This window comes from Abrus precatorius, unplaced genomic scaffold (assembly GCF_003935025.1).
Source record: "Abrus precatorius isolate BTA unplaced genomic scaffold, Abrus_2018 Scaffold3, whole genome shotgun sequence".
In the NCBI taxonomy this organism is placed as follows: Eukaryota; Viridiplantae; Streptophyta; class Magnoliopsida; order Fabales; family Fabaceae; genus Abrus; species Abrus precatorius.
In genome coordinates this window covers 25,078,005-25,098,906 of record NW_020874373.1, presented here as the reverse complement: position 1 = coordinate 25,098,906, position 20,902 = coordinate 25,078,005, and the positions used below count along the sequence as shown (strand labels likewise).

Below are 20,902 nucleotides of genomic sequence, written 5' to 3'. Positions count from 1 at the left end.
ATTCTCTTCCTTCAAAAGTACAAGCTTCATTCTATTGTCTTATTTTAGTTATTTATAAAATAAGGATGTTACATGAAGTTTAAGACAATAATAGTCTTAGTTGTCATACATTATATACAAATTTGGAGGTTATTCACTTTTTCTTTGCAAACCTCCTCTTTTTTTTCTTTATTATTATTATTGTTGTTATTTCTCTCCAATTTTAGAAAAATATTCTGGCTTTTTTTTCTTACTTTTTTTTTATTTTGTCCTTCAATTTAATAAAACGAGGTATTTCAATGTCATTAATTACTTTTACTAAAACATCAAATATATCTTTTTCAAATTTTAAAAATATCAAAATTTTGACATTAAGTGACTAATGAGGGATGAGTCTTGATGCATTTTTCAGATAAAGTTATTCTTGATATTTGAAATAATCTTTGTGAGATGATAACTTGAGAATTCTTAATTCGAAAGCCTTTTATTATTTTTTAATAGGTGCACTTGTCTACGAACAAAGACAATAATAGTCTTAGTTGTCATGCATTATGTACAAACTTGGAGGTCTTTGAACTCTTGTATGCAAACCCTCTCTTTTCTTCTTCTTCTTTATTATTGTCATTGTTGTTGTTTTTATTTTGTCCTAATTTTAGTAAAATATTATACTTTTTCCTTCTTACTTTGTTTTTTTTTTTTTTTATCCTCCAATTTAATAAAATGGAGAGCAGGAATTTCAATGTCATTAGTTGCTTTTATTAAAACATCAAATATATTATTTTATAAGTTTTAAAAATATTAATATTTTGATATTATGTGATCAATGACAGGTGAGGTTTGACGTGCTTTTCTTCTATTTTTTAAAGAGAAAAATATGTCCTCTTTATGATAAAGTTTTAAGCTCGATTATTGAGGCAGAAAAAAGGCAGAGATCACAACAATTAACAATAAAATAAAGAACAAAGAAAGAGAACATATTCAAGTGAGTCAAAAAAAAAAAGATAGAATAAAGAAAGAAAACGATGACGATGATATCAACAAATCAAATAGTTCTGAGATTTTAGCTTCATCGTCACTATCAAGTATTATTTTACATGCACCTATCTTTTAGATTAGTTGCTTTTTATGTTGCTATCTACAAAAAAATGAAGCCAGTTCGTCACCCAGTATGTTATTAATTTTATTTTCATTATGAATTTTGAAAATTTTTTATTTGATAAAAAATATTATTGTGTACACTAGTGAGGGGATATGAAGTTGTTTTTATAGCTAGAACCATGATTGATTGATAGATATAAAGATAGCAACTTCATCTTTATTGAAAAAATTGCCCTTTCTTTTCTCCTTTTAGGTAATTCAAATATTTTAAATTTTCTTCTTTTACCTGTTTTCGGTTAGAGAGAATTAATTTACGTATTAATTTAAAAATTTATAAATTTTAAAGGTTCACGTGGGACTGATTTATTTTTAGATAAATAAAATAGTAATTATGAAATTAGGCTTGAATTAAAATTATTGAACTAATTAAATATTTGTTTAGAATTTGAATAAATGCCTCTTCTCTCTTCAAAAGTACAAGTTTTACTAAACTGGTCATTTTACTAAATTAGATTTTTTTTTATTTGTAACCTTACTTGGAAACAAGCGGATGCAATTGTAAAACTGAATCTTTCTCTCGGTACTTGCCATGTATAATTTTGTTAATGCTTCATGCTTTTGGTTAGAATGTTAATGTCTGTGCGAGGACGAAAATTGATGTCTACTGTTTACTAAATAGTAGCATGATCATGAATTATTTACAGCGAGGAATACTAAGGATGATATTACATTTAAATTGGACTTGAGGATACAAATCCTTCTTTATTTTCTCATTTCCATATAATGTCATTAGACATAAATAAAATTCTATATCTGTTCCTTTCATTTACATTGGAGATCACCAATATTGGTCTTGTCCTTTTTTAATGAATGTAGGAAAACTGAAGGGAAAAATGGTAGAGAAAAGTGAACTTCCTGAGGATGTCTTTGATATTATATCCAAGAAACTAGATTTTGATGACCTCTTTCAGTTTGGTGGAGTGTGCAAGAGCTGGAGGATATTTCACAAAAGTTACTTGAGAGATTTGATGGCATCCCAAGAACCATTAGTGGTCCAAACATCATTTCTCATGCAAGCTTATTCTTTCTTTAGCACACCTGAACAAAAAGTGTATGGCTCGGTGCGAAATTGCTACTTGAGTGAGTTTTTCTATTCAGGGTCTTCCTGTGGATATGTGATTATGGTTGGTATTTCAAACAACAAACTTCTTCTAATGAATCCTTTTGTGAGAAGAAAGGTGGAAATCAATATGTCAGCACTTAATGGTAACATAGAATATTTGGGTTGCAATGCCTTATTTGCTTTTGCAAAAGGTTCAGAGGAATTCATCGTAGTGGTTTCAGGTAAATATTTTCAATGTTTGCATATCTATGAATCTCGAAATTCTTGTTGGGTTACTTGTTCTGCACAGGGAGAACCTTGGACAGTAGTTGACTTTGTGGTTTTTGATAACACCATATATGCTATCACTAACAAGGGTGAGATAGGAGTATTGAGGCTGAATTCTCCAACTTTGAAATTTCTAAAATTGAATATTCCCAAGATAATTGGCCTTATTCTTAAGTTGGTTAGTTGTGATGGACAACTTCTAGTGGTTAATTTGTTTAAGCCAAAAATCTCGCTTAAGCTAATTTTGTGTAAAAAAAATTTCAAGGAAAAATGAAACTGGACATACATCTTGGCGTTAACTATCCTGGATCCAAATTGGATTGGGTGAACATAGATGGATTTCAAATTTGGATACCACCAAGGAAGGTGAGAGGAGCATGTACATTATATTCCTTCAGCATGAGGAAAGGATCTAAAATTATAGGTTGATTCCTATAATGAGTTGCCTAAAGTAGTTAAAATTTAAAGTTTAGATGTTGGATAACCATTTCCAATCATTAAGTTACACTTGGTTCAGTTGAAAAACCATATTATGCAGAGGCTTATGTCTCCCATAGGTAAGACATTCTTTATCCTACAAACCTATCAAGTACTGTTATCCAACCAGCCATATATAACATAAAAGACTTTCAAAGTTCAAACTTCTCACAAACAACTATTTAATTTAAAACTGATTTATCAAGGTTCTCAATTTTGAACCATGTTCCTTAACAATGAAAAGAGCAATCCTACAAAATTCTAACAATCATTTCCGCTAGACTTGAAATTTTTACTCAAAATCTACTAGTTTTCTATCTGCCATGGATGTCTGTAATACTGACAGTGTTGATGGAATACAATCCAAATCTTTCATCAGAGGAGACTGAATTCAACATATTCTGCCTCAGGATAAATGCAGGTTCCCTTGGAGGAGGAAGATTCACAATCTCACTGTTAAGCATTGAAATTACTGTAGCCATAGTGGGCCTGTCTGGAGCAAATTCTTGTACACAAAGAAGTCCTATGTGTATGCACCTCAAAATATCCTTGTGAAGGCTAGAATCATATATTCCTGAATCTATCAAAGTGACAATATTGTCTTCCGTCCACTTTATCCAGGCCTAAAATGAAAATAAAAAATGTTTTATAAGAGAAAGCAAGAAAGCTTCCACTAAGCTAGAGATGAATTATAGACTTACAAATCCTAAGATGGTCTGAGAATTTTCAGGGTCATAAAAGCTTGAGTTTTGTCTTCCACTAACAATCTCTAGTAGCAAAACTCCAAAGCTAAAGACATCTGATTTCTCTGAAAACACTCCATGCATTGCATATTCTGGCGACATATAGCCACTACATTGAAATATTAACAATTGATCAATTATCCAAGTATGTTACTCATTCCTAGTATAAAGAAGAAGGCTCACTTACTATGTTCCAACAATCTTTTGGGTATTGGCTTGATCTTCACTCCCTCCAAAAATTCTAGCCATACCAAAGTCTGATATTTTTGGAATAAGCTCCTCATCTAGCAAGATATTGCTTGCCTTCAAATCTCTATGTATGATTTTTAGCCTGGAATCTCTATGAAGATAAAGCAATCCTCGAGCTATTCCTTCTATAATGATAAAGCGTTTTCTCCAATCTAGGTGTTTATTGTTTGATGGATCTGCAAAAGTAAAGACCAAATATAGCATGTTATTTTGAACATATCAGAAAATGCATATAAAGAGTCCGTCAAAAGATCTAACCAAACAGATATGCATCCAAACTTCTATTTGGCATGTATTCGTATATCAACATCTTTTCATCTCCTTCAATACAGCAGCCCAAAAGCCTTACAAGATTGCGGTGTTGAAGCTTAGAAATTACTACAACTTCATTCATGAATTCTTCTAGACCTTGTCCAGATGCTCTAGAAAGCCTTTTAATTGCTATTTTCTTCCCATCTCGCAGTTCCCCCTGAATAACAACAGGAGGAAACAAAAGCTATAAACAATCAATTTATACTTGATTAACTATGTTAGATTGAACATACCTTGTATACTGGACCAAAACCACCCTGCCCAAGTTTGTTGGAGGATTGGAAGTTGTTTGTGGCCGTCGCAAGCTTTTCAAAGTTAAACAATAACAGCTCCTGTAGCTTGGCTTGTGAAAATTCTCCAATAATGTTGTCACTTACGTTTTCTTCAGATGTTGTACCTTTGTTGAGTCGAAAAAATCCAAGCTTCTTTTTCATTGCTGATTTTTTTTGAAGTTCCACAGTTTAGCAGACATGTAAAACATCAAACATGTAAGCTTAGGTTTTACATCAACAAAATATATGTTTAAATAGCTAAATTTTGAATCAAGAAGGATGGTGTATTACTAGTACCTAGGTGCAAAGCCCTTCTCCAAATGACATATGCACAAGTGAGAAATAGCAAAACTCCTATTATCACTATAATTGTGATGATGACAATTATATTTCGGCCTTTACCTGTAATTATGTATAAACAAATTAATGAAGTCAAGTTGAAGAGCTGTATTCAAATTTTTGGGTTGATAATACCCAGCACACCTAGTTCTGTATAGGCTACACGAATGTATAGATCAGATCCTCCAAGCGTGAACTGTTGGATGTCAATTAGACTTCCACTCCAAGTCATACAGCCAATAACAGCATCATATGAATATGCAATGCAAGTACAGTTCTCCAAGCACTGGCTTTGGCATTGGTCTTGTGTAACAGATGACCCTTCTGCAAAATCAGGCACTTTGACCATCTCTAATCTCAAAAACCCATCTGGTTTATTACTATCCACACTTCTGCTTTGGTGGTTGGCCCTTTCACACTGCAAAGGTGTCCTGCTAATACATCCATTAGTCCAGTTCTGTCTATTCCATTCCTCTATGTTCCTTGGTTCAAACCCCTTCAAACAGGTACATATCGGTGAGGTTTGTGAATTACAGCTTGCAAATGCTCCACATATACCATAAACATCACAATCCGATTTTCGACTTGTCCATGTAACCTGCCATTCCTCCTTCTTATCATCCCAATTATCTTCCTGAAGTAGGCCTTGCCAATTCAGGGTTAGCACTGTAAGTCCTAACTCATCTACGGTAAAATATCCCGCAACTGTTCCATCCCCATTATTTTCGACATGAAAACCGTTAAGATACATCGCTTCCATTCCCGGTACCCCAAGAAACACTCGTCCATTCCACGGACCACTGCGCCAATATGGTTGATTATCATTCCAAATGAAGATTTCAGGAATATTAAAGCGTTCAATACTTAAAGAGAAGCTCCCAATGGATGGATCAGAAGGGCTTTTCCATGATGTAAGTCCTACTTTTTCACCTGTTATTTTGTTGCTAGATAGTTCCAAATGAGGCAACCATGTATTTGTAGGATGCTGGAAACTCTCCCATATTGTATTTCCTGTTATGTTTTCCAACAAGACAAGGCTCCCATAATCTGAAAGTTGGAAAGTAGAATTGGATGATGTGATATTGGACACATTTGATGACCACATGACATGTTTCTGTCCATCCATTACCACTAGATTCCCATCCTCAGATATTGTAACAACCCCAGAAGAATCCTTAAGTGGTTGGTTTCTGTTAGCCACCCATATGACAGTGTCTTTGGTCTTGCACCATATTCCCCAGTAACGATTTGTAGTATTTTCAATGCTGAAGAACCCCAAGGTGAAGTTTCCATTATTTGAGTTTAGCGTTCTTGGGTCCTTGATGAACTGAGATGAAGAAATGGCAACAACATGTAATAAACAACAACTTAATATGATGAAAACAGAGGTGTTTGTGCACCTCCTGAAACCCATTATTGAGATGTGTTTTTTTTCCATGACAAATTTGTGCTTTGTTTTCCTTTCATGTCTAAAAACTATTCAAACATCCCTGAAGTCAACATTAAGCAGCCTATTAGGAATTCAGAGACCGGTTTTCATTGAATTTAGTTATAATTATTTCTAATGACTTTGAAATGGTTGATATAATAGGATGGATTGAGGGATTCATCATTATAATAAAACCTTACGGAGTTAAATCACTACAATTCACTCCTCAGATAGTTATTGCTCATTAGTATACTGAATGTGGTGAACAAAGATATTAAAACCTCTCTGAGAGAGATGTGGCTATGAGTTTTAATTATTTTTTAGTGCCTATTTATATTAAAATTCAATCGGTAGGTGAAGCAAGGTTGAGGTACAACTAAATAAATCATTTTAATATAGACCAGTATGGATGACTATGTATTTTTTATGTGTAAGTCTAGAAGAATTGAACCTGATGCATAGGTTTATTCGAAGGATTGCACTGCGAAATTTTCAATGGCAAATGTGACGGTTTTGTAGCAAAGCACCCGGTATGATGTGGGTAGTTTTTAAAACGGATTCTTCTGCAATGGTTGAGAGTTTCGTTATGCAATAATATTTATCTTTTTCATATAACAATTTTTGTGGATTTTGGCTGTTTGCCCACACGCTGATTCTTATCACACAAATTGTTTTTAATTACTAAGATTATTATGATTTAATTGCTTAAACCTAAATATTGGGTAATAAAATAAAATAGAAAACGAGAAATTAATCAAAATAAAATAATGCAACTTCTAACAAGAAATTATTTGAAATAAATCTAGTGTATAGTTTTACCTTTACACATTTTTATGTTTACTTTTAGTCTAATCCAATTCTAATTTTGCTATAGTCGTAGTTCACTCTTACTAAAACTACTAACGTCCAATGGTAACGCAATATTAGCGCTATTATCTCCAGTGGTCATACAAAGCAAAAAGATAAGGAAAACATAACATGACAGTCTTGATTTTTTTAGTTGAAATGTTTATATAATGTATGATGAAGTAAACAAAATAAAACGAATTTATTGTAAATTGGAGGTATGAACATGAAATAAATTTAAAATTTCTTGTCAATAAATCTCGTCAAAAATTACAAAGATGTTAGAAATAACAGAATGTAAACTATACCTTAACAATTAAATTAATAAAAATAATATACATAGCTGAATCTCTTTTATATACAAAGTTTAATATTTATAGTTTGTTATCAAAATACATTAGGACTTAGAATACATAATTACAATGTCAAAATAAACTAAGTCTTAAGAACAGTCCTTATCTATACCTAAACCACTAAGGACCCAGTTCTAGTCGTCACCTTGCCAGCCCTCTATCTCAACCAGCTCCTTTGGAGTCAAATCCTCATCCTTGTCAAGATCACTAGAATCAGCCACGACCTAAATATTAGTTACTCGCTTGAAAGTAAACTAGGTTGGTCTTTCAAGGAGATCGTGATCAAGGAATATACAAGTAGTTCACTGTGTTTGGCATTGAAACTATTCTTCGATATATATATATATATATATATATATATAGGCTAAGAGCATGGCAAATTCTACCACAGACAAGGTACTTAAAAGGGAGACTATTTTATATTCATTTCCAAAGCATACACATTACTTGATTCATGATTAGTATCTACAGCAAATTTAAAATAACATACACACTGATATTCCATAAATATATAGTTTAACCTACAATTTATAGAAGAATATACTAATCTAATTACTCCTTGTGAGTTAGTCATCCTTGCTCCTTGAAACGTTTAGTAAGGATGAGCACTTTTCTCACCATTAAACATAACATAAATAAAATTATTACAAATCACAATATCAAACATATAACAATTACATACATACTCAAACACAATTCCATACTCTCCCCCTCAAAGAGTGTGTACACATACACGAATGTCATTCACCACCCTACGTTTCTCTCAGATTTCCTAATAGTTTCTAAACTCTATATCTCAATGTATCTCTATAACTATTTACACTAATTTATTTATCATTGAATATCCCAATGTATCTTTATAACTATTTACACTAATTTATTTATCATTGTCATTCCATACTCTTTTTCACATTAATCTCATTGTTTAACTAAAAAGATCATGTTTAGTAGAGCACTTCCAGAATAAATCCATACAACACACACCACGGAAATATAGTATAATCATCTTAAATCAATCAAATACACACATCATTACATTTCACAACTCTTACATATCATTTAATCATATATTTACATACAAGGAACATACAATGATACTCTCATAAACATAAACTATTCACTATTTCATAATGAAGAAAAGAGAACTCTCCTTACCTTGGAATAAAGATTTAAAGGAAGATTTTTGAAGAATTTTGTTCAAAGAATAAAGCTCTTCCTAAATATCACAAAAGAAAGAGCATTTGATAAAATAGAAAACTGAGAGAATAGAATAGAGCTTGGAGAACTAAGCCTCTAGAAACTTACTTAGAGTCGATCAGATTGAATGTCTAAGTTCGAATTCAAGGAAGGATCAATGTTTGAAAGAGGTTTCTCTGAGAAAAGCAAGTGAGAGTTCTAAGAGAAATGAGAGAAAATTTAATTTGGATTGTAATGCAAGTTTTTTGGTTGAAAATCCCTTAAATATCCTCTAATTCGCATGCTCTTGCTTATGCAAGCTAACTCTCGCTAAGGCAAACTAACATCTTGCCTAGGCGAGACATATCTCGCTTGGGAGAAAACATCAGACAATGGTTTTATAGGCTTTTTTTCTAATATTCTCAGTGAACGAGGGTCATTTTCGCCTAAGCAAAAGGGGTCCAGAGAGTTCCCCAAATTTTCCTGCGACTCTATTTGAGTGAGTTTTATCTTGCCTGGGAGATAGGATAGAGTTGCTTCAACTGTCCTCTCTTGGTGATGTTGATCTCGCTTGACCAAGAATGTTCGGGAATCTCTTGGTCCAAAACACTCAGTCTCGCTTGAACGAGACCCCCTACAACAGGTTTCATTCAAAGACTTCTCAAACTAAAATACAATCCAACTCTAATCAATAACAAACAAATAGTTAAGAAAAAAAGGGTGTTACACATAAAGAGCCTATCAATTTCGTTAATTTAATAAGGATTGAAAGAGAAAAACTAAGTTTGATCCACATTCTATGCCTTGTTTTACTCTATAATTTCATTACTTACATGTGGTCGGTCACCTACAATGCAATCAATCATGATATGTTTAAAACGATCAATTCCAAACATACAAATATAAACACACTAGGGCAAAAACCAATCTAAAAAAGAAAATGCAATCAATTATGATATGTTGAAAACGATCAATTCCAAATATACAAATATAAACACATTAGGACAAAAACTAATCTAAAAAGGAAAATGCAACTGTTGTTAAAAATAAAGATCACATAAAGTATGTGATAAGTGCCATTTGGTAGTAGTTTTTGGTATATAATTTAGCACTTATTTGATTTCTTTTTAACTAATTTATATTTAAATTTCCTTTTAATTCAATGCAATTTATATTTCATGCCCATTGAAGTTTAGCCACTTAAGTAGTTGTTAATTGCTCTAAATATGTAGTTATATGATGGTATTTGACCCTGTTCTTTTGTGCTAAATAGTAAGGGCAAAGCATGATGGAATGAAGAGTGAAACGGAGTGAAGTAAAGCCACAAAGCATGCAAATATCACTCAAGAGAGATGTGACTTGCTTGAGTGAGAACCTCGAGTTGCAGGATGTTCATTCTGCCTCATTCTTGTTTGAGCAAGAAAAGACTCGCTTGAGTGAGCCTATCGCCTGAGCGAGGAGAGACCTCGCCTGAGTGAGATCATCTGGAACTGCAAGGCGCATTTGTGTGGTTCTCACTTGAGCAAGAAATCTCTCACTCAAGCAAGAATTCATTAAATGCCCTAAATTTGAAGAGCCCATGCATGATGAGGGATCGGGATTCATAGACCTAGCTTGATTTTGGAGTGCAGAACAAGTGGAGAAGTGTGGGAGAGTGGCTACACCATTGGAGGACTAATTACTATCTCTTTTCCACGTATTTTCTTGTTGTTTTGTACACTATGAGTATAGGGGCAGCCTAAAGCCCAAGCAAGTAAGGCAAGGGCTTTAAGCCCCCAAATTTATTTTTTTTTAGTTTTATTATACTTTAAAAAAAATAAAAAAGATTAAATTTAAAAATAGCTTTGAATTTAAATATCTTAAGTAATTATTAACTTTTCGTTGATATTATAAATAATATTTAATGAGCTGTAACTCTTAACCAATAGATAATAAATATTTTTAATTTATTTTTTTTAAAAAATAATTGAATAGCAAAGAAAAAAAATTGAACAGTTTTTTACTTTTTATTTAATTGCTACTTCTTTCTTCTTCCTTTTTCTAACTACTCTCTTCTTGTTCAATTCTGCTTCAATTTGTTTTTTTTACTAACAACAACCTTGAGGAAGAAGTGGAGGAGGAAGCAAAGTCTTCTATTTTTCTAACCCATAAGCATTGGTACGAAGCCTTCCATTTTCTCAACGCAGAGGCACTTGTACAAGAGTCTTCCCTTCACTACTCAGCCTCTATTACCCACACCTACCAAATAGTATTTCGCAGTTTCTTTGCAAAGCTGTCACTTTTGGAGGCGTAGAGATTGCAAGTGTTAAGTTTATTTTCTTGACAATCAGGTTTTATTGTTTTAATTTGGTTTTATTTTAAATAAATTTTAAATAAAATTATAATAATTTTTAAAAAATATTTTATTAATAAAAAAACCTCATTTTTAAATTTGCTTTAGGCCCTAAAAGCTCTTGAGCCGCCCCTGTATGAGTACTAAGAACTTCATAGGGGATTGAATGTAATCTTAACTTTCTGAGTATTTTAGTTCGTTAATATAGTTTGTTCTGTTTCCATGAGTTGGGTGTGTTTATCTCGATATTAATGCTTGTTTCTACCTTACGAGAATGATTCATGATTCGAAAACTTGGGGTGAGTTGGAAAATTACCTTAGGACCTAGTTGAGATAAACTCACATAATAGGTTAAGATTTTAGGAATAGATTTTAATCTATTGTATGCTTAATAACTCTTGATATTAATGTTGGGTTATTTGTTGTTTATGTAAGGAATTATCACTAAATAAATATATCTTAGAATCTTGAGTGAGAAGAATCTAACAAGTAAATATAATGGGAGTACATCATAAAATCTTGGTATTTGTCCAAACTATATTATGACTAAAAAATGAAGTTAGTGATAGGTGAAATCCGATCCCTACTCTTTATTATCGTAGTAAATTTATATTTTATCATTTTGTCTAAATTTTCATAAATCTAATCAATTAAAACCAAGCGAATTGTAGTTATGAATTTGTGAATACTTAGGATTGTTGATTTTAATTTGGATAACTGAAATTGCTTGTGTATATGTTGTTTACAATTCTGAACACTAACAAGTGCACTAGAAATTGCAGCATGTAATGAGTAATTTTTAAGATCAGAATATCATCTTCACAGGGAACTAGGAAATCAATTATCACTTCACAGAACTATAACCATTTGAGCCATACGAATTTGGAAGATTTATAACATTCAGAAGTCAAGAACAAGCACAATTAAAAAGTAAGAAACTTGCAGTAAAAATAAAGTATGAAAGTTGTGATGAAATGAGATAGGAATGAAGAATAGTTAGGAATTTATTTCACAAGAATGTCAATATCAATTCAATGTTGCCTCTGAATATTCAAGTAATTGGTTAATTGCCAATCAGTTTCTCTTATTAATAGTCAAAGTTTAATTCCTTAAATCATTGATCCTAACAAGCAACTAAACCCCCCTAATCCCTTAGGTGAAGTTCAATTTCAAGTTGCATAAGACTTAGAACCATAGGATTGCAGTATTAGGTCTTCTTATCCCTAGGAAATCCCCAATTCTGATTGCTAACTCAGATTAGAGAAGCAAATCCAACTTTCATTGGTAAATGTTCCTCTTTGATTAACCATACGAATTTCCATTCATAAAGTGCAATAACAGCAGAATTAACAATTCAATTAATCTAAAAGCTTAAATTTCAGAAGCAAATATCGAATCAATATATCAATTCAAGTTCCATAAACTCCTAACTATGGAGAATTAAGCAAACATTGTAACAGAGAAAAAGAAAGAAGGAAAAGAAGAGAAGAATTGCAGAGAAGCCATCTCCACGAGCTCCAATCCAATGCCTCTTCTTAGAGCTTCGAAATTTGACCCCAATTCTCTCTTTCACTCTCTCTCAATGAGAATCTAACATAAAAAACAAAAAATGAACAAAAAGACCTCAATCCTGATTCTGTGCGTTATCACTCTTACTGATAAGAGTGGCCACGTAGAAGATCATGTGGTTGAGGTCGAGTAGTTGCGCGTGATCACTTTTGAGAGCAAGAGTGACCACGCACAACTTGCCTTGATTCGCTCCTCTTTGGAACATCCACTTTTGCTGGTAAGAGTGTTAACGCAGAGCTCGCTGAAATTTTGCCTTCTCTGGAACACTCACTTTCGCCAGCAAGAGTGTTAACGCAGAGCTTGTTCTTCTGAAGAACTCTTTGGAACACTCACTTTCACTGGTAAGAGTGACCATGCCCAGACTTTTTTCTTCTTTTAAGCTCTGGAACGATCACTTTTACTGAGAAAAGTGTTAACACCCAGTGTGTATTCCTCTTTGATGTCTAGAGTGATCACTTTCACTGACAATAGTGATCACACCCAGCTTGCATTCCATTATTCTTGTGTTTTGGAGTCCAGAATTGCTATTCTTCATCTTCCTTTCCATTGATCTTCCATTTCCATGACTTTTGCTCAGATTATTCCTACAAAAACAAGATTAATTTATTAAGATCTAAGCAAAAATTCCACAAATGCTAAAATAACTACATATTAAAAGAAAACTTTCAATCATTCTATTTTTCTGCAGCACTTTGCTACATATTCTTCTTGTGAATTCACATTTTGCTGTTTTCACCATCTTTGCTGCAAATTTTTCATTTTTCTGCAGCTTTATGCTATTTCTTTCTGTCTTTGTGAATTCAAAACCTAGATAGCTTGCTATTCTCCACCCCAAACTTAGAACATTGCTTGTCCTGAAGCAATTAAAATGTGGATGCCACCCTAAACTTAGTTTTAAAACTCATTCTTGAGTAAACTCACTATGCCTCTTTTCATTTGAATGGTAAAATTGGTTTTTCAGCAAGGCTTATAATGAGGTAATTTCAAGAAAAGGAATATTAAGCTCAAAGGGGTGACTAAGACATTCAATCATAAAGGAAGACATTTAGCCTGACTAAGCATAATCAAACATGACCTCCATCATATATGTGAAAACTGTAAAATGCATATTCAATCAAGAAACAAGGCAAGTTATAGAGAATGCAGCAAAATATGATTAATCACACATAAAGAAGAAGTATGCAGCTCAAGTCTCACTAGGGGTTTGTAAGTGAACATGTTAATCAATGAACTCACAATTCACTTTTCAGAATTATATGCACCTAGTGACAAGACTGCCTCATTTTGAAAATACAAGTGTGATCTCATTTTTTATAATGGAAAAAAAAACAACTTAAAAAGAAAATTTAAACATATTTCACAGAATTATCAATTAGGCTTTGTTTGGTTCACAACCAGCAGTTTAATATTTATTCTAGTATTTTGGTGTTTTTCAGAAACAATTCAGTGTAATGTGAAGCTAACACATGAACAAGAGGTAGAGAATGAAACCCCCTTTTTCATGGTAACTTGTGCAAGTGTGAGCATCCATTGTGTGTGAGTGCTGTGTGATTGTGACATTTTCTGCATAAAAACACCAAAATTCCATCAATCATCAGAAAATAAAGTAATTGAAATTTCAGAATTATAAAACTAAAAGAAACTAAACTTCATTACAATTGAAAAGTCTTAAAATTGTTCTGAACAACTACTGAATTTACAGAAATTAAACTACTCAGTGCTAAAATTTACAAAAGTTGAAATTAAAACAACAGAATTAAAATCCTAAACTATTCTTCTGCTCCATCTTCCTCCTCTGAGGTATCTTCCTCTTCTTCTAATTCTTCGTCTTCTTCCTCTTCCTCCACCTCTTCTTCTACTGGCTGTGGAATGTGTGTTTTATAGATGGGTAAATCCTTAAACACAGAGGAGCGAAGGCATTAGGCATTTTCTGCCAGATCAGGTGTGTGGTACATCTCCTCTTTGGTCATTCCCATTTTTTGACCAATATTGAGCATGACACATTCTAGCAGCATAATCCCAGCCTTGAGATTGCTGTGCAACTTAGTTTGTCTTTTAGCTAGCTGATTTTGTTTCTCAGCCATCTGCTTGAATGCATCCTTTATCAGCATTGGTTTATCTTTTTTGTATTGGGAAGGGATGAGAGCTGCAGAGGTGCAGGAAGTGGTGGCATAAATTTCCTTCACTATGGAGACAGAGATAGGAGGAACATATCTAATCTTTTCTTGGTATTCGCCAAACTCCACTCTTGCATCTTCACAAAGTAAAGTGATTATTGAGGGAAAAGCTAGTGAATCTTTCTCGGTCTGCAGAATGTTGAGTATGCATTCACTAATGATTTCCCCCACATCTATGTACATATCTGTGACTACGGCAAAAATTAGCTCAGCTCTCTTCATTGCCAATGTTGAGTTGTGTTTGACTAGCATGAAGGAGTTCAGGATGAAGGTGCTCCATACTTTGGCAAAAGGCAGCAAATTCTTAGTAACTATGCATTTTGGTTTCTTTGCTTGATTCAGCTTCCAAGTTGTTCCTGGCCTTCCAATTTTCTCCAAGATCTGCACATAGTCTATATCAGGACTATTTTTAAAAACACTGAACTCCAGCTGTCTAGGATGCTTTGCAGAATTTATGTTCAGTACTCTATTTATGTTGGCAGGGGTAAAGTCTACTCTCATTCCCTTTACCATTGTATGAAATTTAGGGAATTGATCTCCCTTGAACTTCATAGCGTTGGCATAGAATTCTTGAATAATCTCCCTCCAGCCCATTCCAGCTAAAGAACAGAAGTCATCCTACTCTCTCTTTTGGATCTCTTCCTTGTATTCAGGATAGTTGTCTCCAGCTATTTCAAAAGCTCTGTCTAGGATAATCTTTCTTCTCAGAATATTAGCCCTGAAGAAGTTCTCATGGGCAATACTTCTGAACCTTGGATCATAGACTTCAATTGGTGAGGAAGTTGAGGCACCATTTGTTCTGGCCTTATTTGACCTGGGAGTGTTTCTGGTGGATCCATCTTGGATGTTCCTGTTGGATCTCCTCTTTGGAGTGTTGCTGGAAGATCCAGCCTGAGTCTTCCTGGAGGAGCCAACTGGTGTGTTCAAAGAAGTTTTAGCCATTTTTTAGTTTCTGCAAAAAGGAAGTAATTTGACAGTTTAAATTTGTAACATATAATTGTGAAAGTATAGATCTCTGTACTAAAGAAAGTTCAATCAAACAATTTGCAGAAATTCAATTCTTCTAACCAATATAACATGCAGTCTATTGTTAGGCAAAATCAATCATAAAAATACAAAAGCACAACTGCATAGTATTAAGCATTCATAGTCAAAGCATGTTAAATCCTAATATATGAGTTCAGAGTGTACACTCTTAGAGCATATCAGGTTAACGCAGAGGGATTATTACAGGTTATCAATCTATTTTCCAACAAACTCTGTAATAAAAACAACTATTTTAGCAGAACAGGGTATGTCAATATTCAGATATAAAAACACAGATGCACAAAATTGATTAACCATATTCAGAGAATTTTTAAATTGATATCCCTACTTTGTACTTGTAGAATGTACAATTTCACAGAATATTATGGTAAAGCAGAGAGCTAAGTTCAAGTTTAAACTAATTTTCAACACCGTTATGCACTCACTCATTATCAGCAAAGAGTTATTGTATCACATTCATCCAGAATTGGTTTCAGAATCACAAATAATTTCAGATAATGATATTCAGATATTTTCAATCCAACACTTACACAAAAGTCTATTTAGACATATTGGATTCTAAAGAAACAAACTCAGGCACTGCTTCATTACCTTTCTTTGACATTTTTTGAAACAATACATACAGAACACAGTGCATAAGATAATTTTAAACCATTATCTTTCAATCAAAACACTTTTTTTATTAAAGTCTTTATAGATCACTGAACTTCTGCAGAAACTTAATCAGAGAGTTGGTACAATGCAAATTCTAATCTACTAGAAAATTCATACGTAACAGAGAAACTTATTCAGTGTATTGTTCATGCTATTATTGAGTCAAATAACCTCAAAACAATTTCCTATTACCCTTTTTTTCATTTTCCCCAAAATATTAACACAGGAAACCCTAATCCACTATTTCAGAGAGAAGAGAGTTGCGTACCTGGCGAAAAAGATGTAGAAATATAGGGAAAAAGCTTGCTGCTGCTAGGTCGATGTATACAAGGAGTGAAATCTCAGAGAACACTCAGAGAGAAGATGAATTTTTAAGTGCAAAGGTGTGTGCGTGTTCACTTTAGTTTATATTTATAGTCACGCATTGGCACGTGACAACTTTAAGCAAGAAAAGTGAACGTTACAGCATTTAAGACACTCAGCATGGTTACTTTATCTGATTAGAGTGAGCGTTCCAGAGAGTTAAGTTTTCTGGGTAAGGGACGCGTTATCACTATTGCTGGGCAAAGTGATAACGCCCAAGCAATGTTGCAACTATTTTCACAAAAAGGAGTAATGCACATAGAGAACTCATACTTACCTGTGCGTAACCACTTTTGCCAGGGAAAGTGAGCATTCCAGAGAGTATGTTTTCTCATCTGCCTCTGCGTGATCACTCTCATAAGTGAGAGTGAGTGTTACAGAGGAGCGTGTTTACCTTGATGCCTCTGCGTGATCACTTTTGTCAGTAAAAGTGATTGTTCTAGCAGAGATTCTCAAAATGCATTCTCTGCGTAGCTTCTTTCCTGCAAAATAATGACTCCTTTCATTAATCAAATGCCTCTAAAACTTCAATTAACTCACTTCTCACACTCTAATCCTTCAATTTACTTCTAATAACCTCAAATCTCTAATCAATTATGATATTCAATTCAGAAAACCAGATGCTGCATAATATTTGCAAAAATTGCAGAGAATTGTAAGACATGAATATGCAGAATTCTAATTTGCAGAACTGCAGAATTTGTAAATCTGAAATGCAAACTTCTAAAACAATACAAAAAAGTTAAAATGGGTTAGAAATGTGAGTTGCCTCTCACAAAGCGCTTCTTTAACGTCACTAGCTTGACGTTAAATGTTCCTCACTCAAGAGGAACCAATTTCATGCATGAGATATTCCTTGTAAACTCCTCTCCATGATAGACCTTCAATCTTTGGCCATTAACCTTAGATTCTCTCCCTGTCTTTTGATCCTCAATCAGAATTGCTCCAAAGGGAGATGTTTCCTTGATCAGAAAGGGTCCAGACCATCTTGATTTCAGTTTCCCTGGAAATAATTTCAATATGGAATTAAACAACAGCACTTGCTGTCCAGGTCTGAATTCTCTTTGCAAAATAAATTTGTCATGAATTCTCTTGGTTCTTTCCTTGTATAGCTTTGCATTCTCATAAGCTTGTTGTCTGAATTCCTCCAATTCATGTAGTTGCAGAATTCTCTTCTTTCCAGCACTTGGTAAATCAAAGTTCAGCCACTTTGTAGTCCAATAAGCTCTATGCTCCAACTCTAAAGGTAAATGACATGCTTTTACAAAGACTAATTGATATGGTAACATACCGATTGGAGTTTTAAAAGCAGTCCTGTATGCCCATAGAGAGTCATCTTGCTTCTTTAACCAATCTTTCCTTGCATTATTCACTACTTTCTCCAAAATCTGCTTGATTTCTCTGTTTGACACTTCCACTTGCCCACTTGTTTGTGGATGATATGGAGTAGCAACCTTGTGCTTCACACTATATTTCATCAATACTACTTCAAGATATTTGTTGCAAAAGTGAGCACCTCCATCACTTATCAGAAATCTGGGTACTCCAAACCTTGCAAAAATGCTCTTTCTTATAAAAGATATCACTACCTTGGCATCATTTGATCTTGTGGGAATGACTTCCACCCATTTGGAAACATAATCCACTGCCACTAAAATGTATTCATGCGAAAATGATGGGGGAAAAGGTCCCATGAAGTCAATCTCCCTACATCAAATAGCTCCATTTCTAAAATGTTTATCAATGGCAACTCATGCCTGTTCTTTGACATTTATCATAGCTTTCAACATACTTCTTAGCATCTTTGAAGAGTGCAGGCCAAAAGAAACCTACTTGCAATACTTTTGCAATAATTCTTGAACTTGCATGGTGGCCTCCATATTTTGAGTTGTGACAATGCCATAATACCTCAAATTGTTCAATTTGTGGAATGCACCTCCTAATTAGACCATCTACCCCAATCTTGAACAAATAAGGGTCTTCCCACACATAGAATTTGCTGTCATGTAAGAACTTCTTCTTTTGCTGCCAAGTGAACCTCTTTGGAATGAATTGAGTAGCTTTAAAGTTTGCAATGTCAGCAAACCAAGGCATCTCTTCTACTGCAAGAATCCTTTCATTTGAAAATTCTTCATTAATTTCCAAGGAATTAAGGGTTAGAATTTCCAATGGAAGTCTGGACAGGTGGTCAGCTACCCCATTTTCCTTTCCCTTTTTATCTCTAATTTCCAATTCAAATTCTTGCAGCAATAGAATCCATCTCAGCAATCTTGGCTTGGCATCTTGCTTTGACAACAAGTATTTAAGTGCAGAATGGTCAGTATACACAATAACTTTTGATCCCATCAAATATGATCTGAATTTGTCAAAAGCAAACACAATAGCTAGGAGTTCTTTTTCTGTGGTTGTGTAATTTACTTGTGTAGGATTTAAAACTTTGCTGGAATAATAAATGACATGCAATTTCCTGTCCTTTTTCTGTCCTAAAACAGTACCCACTGCACTATTACTTGCATCACACATTAGTTCAAAAGGTAAATTCCAATCAGGTTTCACAAGAATAGGTGCAAAAATCATTTTTTCTTTCAAAACAGAAAATGCATGTAAACAAGCATCATCAAATATGAAATCAGCATCTTTTACAAGTAAATCGCTAAGAGGTTTTGCAATTTTTGAAAAGTCCTTAATAAACCTCCTATAAAAACCAGCATGTCCTAAAAAGCTCCTAATTCCTTTAACATTAATTGGTGGAAGTAGTTTACTAATGACTTCTACTTTTGCTTGATCCACCTCTATTCCTTTTTCTGAAATCTTATGGCCAAGAACAATGCCTTTTTGGACCATGAAATGACATTTCTCCCAATTCAACACAAGGTTAATATCTTGACATCTCTGCAAAACAGTGGATAGATTAGCTAAGCAATCATCAAATGAATCACCAAATACAGAGAAATCATCCATGAACACCTCTATAATTTTCTCTACCAAATTAGAAAAAATGGAAAGCATGCACCTTTGAAAAGTGGCAAGAGCATTACATAATCCAAAAGACATTCTTCTATATGCAAAGACTCTAAATGGACATGTAAATGCAGTCTTCTCTTGATCCATAGGGTCCACTTCTATTTGGTTGTATCCTGAATACCCATCAAGAAAACAGTAGAAGGAATATCCAGCAAGTCTTTCCAGCATTTGATTAGCAAATGGTAATGGAAAATGGTCCTTTCTAGTTGCATTATTTAGCTTCCTATAGTCAATACACATGCACCAACCAGTGACAGTCCTAGTAGGTATGGGTTCATTCTTCTCATTAGGTACCACTGTCATCCCTCCTTTCTTAGGGACAACTTAAACTAGACTCGCCCATTGGCTGTCAAAAATTGGATAAATGATCCTTGCATCTAGCAACTTCATAACTTCTTTCTTGACTACTTCTTTCATGGCTGGGTTCAATCTTCTTTGTGACTGCACAACTGGCTTAAACTTCTCTTCAAATAAAATTCTGTGTTTACAAAAAGAAGGATTTATACCTTTCAAGTCTGAAATACTCCAGCAAATTGCATATTTGTGTTTTCTCAACAACTTTTCCTCTTCTTCCTCCTTGAGATCATTGTTGATGATAACTGGATTTTCGTGACTCTCATCCAAGAAAGCATATCTCAAGTTAGAGGGTAGTTGCTTGAGCTCTAACTTCTGATTTTGATCTTCTTTGATTTCCTTTTTCAGCTCTTCTTTAACTAATTTTTCTGCAGGATTCAAAATTGGTAGGGCTTCTAGTTGCTGCTCAATTTCCATCATTTGTTCTGTTTTACAAATCTCAGAATTTGTATTTCCTGCAGCTATGATTTCTCTCAACACAAAATTTTCATCAAATTCATTAATAGGATAGTGTGTAATAATAGAATCCAAAATATCTACTCTCATACATGAATTATCTTCAACTGGATATTTTAATGCTTCAAACACATTAAACACTACCTTCTCATCTTGAACTCGAAACATAAGTTCTCCTTTCTGCACATCTATTAAAGCTCTCCTTGTTGCAAGGAATGGCCTTCCTAGGATCAAAGGTATGTTTGCATCCAGCTCTATGTCCA

General features: G+C 33.7%; 2 protein-coding genes across 2 annotated transcripts; one reads left to right on the top strand and one right to left on the bottom strand.

Annotated features, from left to right (window-relative positions):
- Positions 1-1,970: 1,970 nt before the first annotated feature.
- On the top strand, positions 1,971-2,741 carry LOC113862376. Its single transcript, XM_027495464.1, has one exon. It carries the CDS (start codon positions 1,971-1,973, stop codon positions 2,739-2,741), a length of 771 nt encoding a protein of 256 aa, XP_027351265.1.
- A 517-nt stretch (positions 2,742-3,258) lies between these two features.
- LOC113861515 (G-type lectin S-receptor-like serine/threonine-protein kinase At1g11300) lies at positions 3,259-6,321 on the bottom strand. The gene is made up of 7 exons (XM_027494372.1): positions 5,004-6,321; positions 4,818-4,922; positions 4,482-4,684; positions 4,195-4,405; positions 3,875-4,112; positions 3,646-3,796; positions 3,259-3,567 (listed from the first exon to the last, which is right to left on the bottom strand). The coding sequence occupies exons 1-7, from the start codon at positions 6,295-6,297 to the stop codon at positions 3,259-3,261; spliced, it is 2,511 nt and encodes an 836-aa protein (XP_027350173.1). The 5' UTR covers positions 6,298-6,321.
- Positions 6,322-20,902: the final 14,581 nt, after the last annotated feature.

Excerpts from the sequence above, each read along its gene's own strand:
- LOC113862376 (XM_027495464.1), top strand. The coding sequence starts at position 1,971 with ATGGTAGAGAAAAGTGAACTTCCTGAGGATGTCTTTGATATTATATCC.
- LOC113861515 (XM_027494372.1), bottom strand. The coding sequence starts at position 6,297 with ATGGAAAAAAAACACATCTCAATAATGGGTTTCAGGAGGTGCACAAAC. Across the intron at positions 4,685-4,817 it reads GAGAAGGGCTTTGCACCTAG|CAATGAAAAAGAAGCTTGGA; the intron begins GTACTAGTAATA and ends AAAAAAAATCAG. Across the intron at positions 3,797-3,874 it reads CAAAAGATTGTTGGAACATA|TGGCTATATGTCGCCAGAAT; the intron begins GTAAGTGAGCCT and ends ATTTCAATGTAG.